The 5,051-nt window shown below is 37.5% G+C and overlaps 1 protein-coding gene across 2 annotated transcripts in view; it reads right to left on the bottom strand.

The window, feature by feature from the left end:
• Window positions 1-633: 633 nt before the first annotated feature.
• MARCH11 (membrane-associated ring finger (C3HC4) 11) overlaps window positions 634-5,051 on the bottom strand; it is a 157,781-nt gene continuing 153,363 nt past the window's right edge. For both annotated transcript variants that reach the window (XM_014546336.1, XM_014546338.1), the window contains exon 4: window positions 634-1,250. In XM_014546336.1, the coding sequence (XP_014401822.1) occupies window positions 928-1,250 (323 nt within the window). In that variant the 3' untranslated portion in view covers window positions 634-927. The remainder of the gene's footprint in view (window positions 1,251-5,051) is intronic.

Here is a 5,051-nt window from a genome sequence, read left to right as displayed (position 1 = left end):
TATCTAGTGAAAGAGAAACACATCTCACTGCTGGTAAATGTGTTTCCCCAGGACTTCATTAAACCAAGTAATGGGATTGGTGATTAAATGATTAAGTAGGTATATAAGCTTTTGCAAAAGGAAAATCTAATTAAGACCGTGCTCATAGAAATCAAGACACTAACATTTTGATAGGTCTATGAGAGGTTTATGCAAATGTGAGGCAGTATTATTATCCCACACACAGTGATGCAATGTTTTGGTGAGCTTTTAGGGTTATAAGTATGCAGGATGCTCTATGTAACATGTTCTGGAGTAAAACTATTCTACTCAGCTTATCTTTATCTTTTTACAAGCTCTCTGTACTGTTTCAGAAGTTAGAAAACAAGCCATAATTCCTAGAATCTACTTTCCTGTTGACAGATTATTTCCTCCCATCCTCCCCCCGAAAAAAAAAAAAAATCATGGTCAAGTTTGCCAACCAGCATGAGGCACAGGGAGGTCCAGTGCAGAGCCTCATGGCTGCTCCGTTGATAGGCACTTTGGAACCAGCCCACAGAATTCTAAACTCTTCCCCATTTGTAGCATGTCTGAAAAATTACACATGGAGCACAAAGTTTGATAAAAATATATTTAAAACAAGCAAGAAAAAAATAGTTTGGGCCTTGAGGATAACTTTCATCATTCTTTTAACCAAGTAGAGTTAAATTATACAGATCATGATTTCAAGTATCAACTTATAAAATGTGTGATAAATCAGAAAGCAAACAAGAGGACTCTTTTATTTTTTCAGAAAAATGTATTTGCAATTCAAATGTTCATATAAAAAGCATAAATTTTAAAAAGTTCATAGATGTGTGTTTTTAGAAGTGTTATGGTTTTGCCATTCATTGCAATTACATTCCAAAATGTGCAGGGTGGTCCACACTGCACCGTCCTATACTCTGGTCACACTGAAGTCACTCTCATCACAACTTCTCCTGAGCTGTTATCTTCCGACAGGTCTTCGTGGGGTCTCATCCGATTGAACAGGTGTAATAACACGTAGCCACATTGAAACCTCGGGGAGGTTAGCTGCGTGGGGTGGACCAAGTTCCTGTTCCGCAGAGCTGTCAATGGCAACCATAAAGTCCTGCTTGTAGAAGACTCTCCCCGGCTACTTTCTTCGATGTCTGTGGCTTTGTCATAATTTAATACATCCCAGTGTAAGTTAACAGCCCGCCAGCGCTTAAACACTCTGTAAACTGCAGCTCCTTCGTGGACAATGAGACCTACAATTCAAGGGAAAAAATCAATTTCAAAAGACTGGTCATAACCAAAAGTTGAGAATGTTATTTTGTATGCAATTAGGAATGAAAGAAATAGTCAACTCTTTGTTACTCATCTTCTTTAAAAATATGGTATTCTGACTACTCAAATATTTTGGCAAATGGCAAAACACTAACCTTATTGCCTGGGAACAATCAATATTCAAAGATTAAGAGCTCAATACCATTCAGAGAATGTAGTTATCATGGATATAATTGACTTGCTTCATTATGGCTCATAACATACTCTGGGCATTTCATTGCCTTAGGAGAAACATTGGGTTCATTTATTGATTCAACATGTACTTCACATATATTTCTTGAGCCAAGCAATGTATATGGGCTTGATCCCAGCAGGCAACTTAATTTTTGGAAAGAGGCATATATTAAGGTCAATGCCATCTCCCCAGTTCCTAAGACAATGCCTGACACACAAGGAGGTATGATACAGCTTTTTGTTATTTTTACTCTCCAGACAGTTCAACAAAATTTAGTAAGCACCTACTTGAAAGCTTTATGTATAGTCTTTCATTTGGTTCTCAACACAGCCTTATGAAATAATTACAAGCACGTCCCCCATTTCACAAGCAAGAACACCAAGCCCCAGGCAGGTGAGGGAACTTGCTCAAGAGCAGACGACTAGCAGCAGTGGGACAGGAATTCAGACCCAGGCAGGCTGGCTCCGGGGTCCTTGTTCTTCGCTGCCGCACAGTGAGGTGGATGATTGATGATTTCTGAGACAGAGTCTTCAGAGAATAAACTAGGCCAGTGATGGCGAACCTATGACATGCGTGTCAGAGGTGACACGCGAACTCATTGTTTTGGTTGATTTTTCTTTGTTAAATGGCATTTAAATATATAAAATAAATATCAAAAATATAAGTCTGTTTTACTATGGTTGCAACTATCAAAAAATTTCTATATGTGACACGGCACCAGAGTTAAGTTAGGGTTTTTCAAAATGCTGACATGCCAAGGTCAAAAGGTTCGCCATCACTGAACTAGGCGATACTAGAACCTCAGAGACCACAAACCAGCAGTCAGTGAATCAGATATGGTGCCCTGAGACATGGCATCATGTCCTTCGTCCACCCAAGGTCCCATCACACCCTGCATTCTTCATCATTTATATGTCATCATGGGGTGACCGCCTCATAAAAAGGAGTCCCAGGGGTGGGGGGCTTCAGGTAGAAAAGTGAGGAGGAGCTCTTCTCTTTCAAGAGGTTGAAATTCCAGTGAAAGTTGGTGGAGAGGCCAATGAAATCTTTTTTTTTTTAATGGAATATGGCCTGAAAGTAGAATGCTTCAGGTGACAACCATTTTTTAACAATAAATTTGAACAATGAGTAGATCTACCTCCTCTAGGACAGTGATGGTGAACCTTTTGAGCTCGGCGTGTCAGCATTTTGAAAAACCCTAACTTAACTCTGGTGCCGTGTCACATATAGAAATTTTTTGATATTTGCAACCATAGTAAAACAAAGACTTATATTTTTGATATTTATTTTATATATTTAAATGCCATTTAACAAAGAAAAATCAACCAAAAAAATGAGTTCGCATGTCACCTTTGACACGCATGTCATAGGTTCGCCATCCCTGGACTAGGTGAACTAGGAGAGACAATAAGGAGGTTACCCATATAAATGTGAGAAGTAGAGTGGTGGCAGTAAGGAGAATACTGAGGGACAGTCATAAACTTGTCAGAAGGAAAATGGACATGAATAGTAATACAAAGAAGGGAGAAATCAGAGTCCCACATTGGTAAGGCTGGAGGAAGGGATGATTGAAAGAATGAGTACAACGAGTTTTTGATGAGAGATTATGTCATTTTTTTTTCAGCTAAAGCAATGCCAGATAGGTTATAGAGATACCCAACCCTTGGAAAACCACACCTACTTAACCGTAGAATTTAAGTTTTACATCGCTCCCTTACCAGATCAATTTCAGACACATATAACATAACCGCATTCCAAAGATATTTGTCATAGACCACTAAAAATGCATATGGTCCAATAAATAAAAATGTCTTCAACCCAGTGACTATACACCAAAATAATCTGTAGAAAACTAAATGTCCATTAATCACAGCAATTTCAAATCATTGTTATGATCAACTTCTTTTTCCTAAGGAATAATCGGAGTTGACCCAACTGATTGGATGATTTTGGGAAACAGCCAGAATTAGAAGCCACCTCTACCAGGTTTTAATGGATGATTCTATTATTAGCTTTCTGAAAGCTCTGTGGCCAGTGATTTAACTTTTATGGTTCTGATTTTCCTCCTTAAAATGCAATTGTAATACCTAATCTATACATTCAGCAGAATAGTATGAAGATAAATTAGAATTCATCAACTAGCACTCAGATTTTCTCAGAGATGGTAACTATATAAATACAAGATATGATTATTAATTTAAAAATCAATAGTGAATCTATGTGGTGAGGGAAATTCATTCACACTAATCACAAAACCATTATAGCTTGAGGCAGGTTCATTGTACATAAGTGCCGAATAGGGGGACAGCTTTACCAGGGAAACCACTCATTTTACAAAATCTTATCCTTTTTTTTATTGATTTCCTCTGAAAGGCCAGAAATCAGATCTTTTGCTAGAGCTTAAAGTCACTTTCTTGGCATACACTCCTGGTAGCCCTTTTCTGAATACATAAATCTACCCAGTATTCAGAAATAAATCCCACAGGTCTTCATAGAACATTTTGAACCAAATTTAAAGAGAGAGAACTACTTGAAGTTTTCATGAAGACACAGGCCTCTTAAATTTCCAGCTTCATGTGCTGCTTCTTAATTGCATTTCAATTAAGAATAATGCTTAGATTGTGTTTTATTCTCCATGAGCAGTCAGAATTACTTCTTGCCTTTTAGAAGCTTAAATTTTACTGAAATATGAGGAACCCCATCCCACCCCCAAGGTTGTCCACTGTACTGTAATTTTTTCTTCTTTATATATTCTGGAGTTGGGGCAAACGCCTTCTGTACTAGTGGTTATGAGAAGAAATGATGACTGTGATCACTGAAATCCAGGAGTAAGCATTCATTCAACTCCAGTTCGTATGTTGGAAAACCCAGCTGCTAAAATCCATATTGCCATCCTTTCTTACTGATCGGTCTCCTCTGGTTTAATAATGGGGAGCTCACTTCCTCCAGTGGCTGTCACTCTCCGAGTAATACAAGTTAAGCCTTAAAAAGGATTTATCACCTTGACATTTTAGGTCATGTGAGAACAGGCTTAAATTTACTTTTCCATCTGAGTCACTAAACCTGAAGGGAAAAGTCAATAATTTCTATAAAATGTAAGTATTAAATATTTTAGGATACTTGCTACATTATTAATGGCATGGATATCAACAAGCTATGATTTATGGGAACTTGGGGTTTTAAGAGTTGAGCTCTGTGTGTGTGGTTGGTTTTATCATTTTCTTGCCAGTAACATTTAATTGGAGCACCCAGTTATTAATGTGCAAGGAACATTTTTGTTAGGGAATTATCTTTTAAAAACAAAGCAGGATTAAATAGTTTCTGGTTTCATTGGAATAAAAGCAACTGTTTATATAGATAAAAGATATTCCAGATTTCAAAGTGGTGTGTTAGTTGAAACTCTTATATATTGTAGAAAATAAGCTAATTACCCAAAGAAATGGTGGGGCAGACTATCAGGTACATACTCTGTGCATGCACTTGAATACACACACTCTCTCTCTCTCTCTCTCTCTCTCTCTCTCTCTCTCTCTCTATATATATATAT

Source organism: Myotis brandtii, unplaced genomic scaffold (genome assembly GCF_000412655.1).
Source record: "Myotis brandtii unplaced genomic scaffold, ASM41265v1 scaffold440, whole genome shotgun sequence".
Lineage (NCBI taxonomy): Eukaryota > Metazoa > Chordata > Mammalia > Chiroptera > Vespertilionidae > Myotis > Myotis brandtii.
This window is presented reverse-complemented; position numbering and strand designations above follow the sequence as displayed.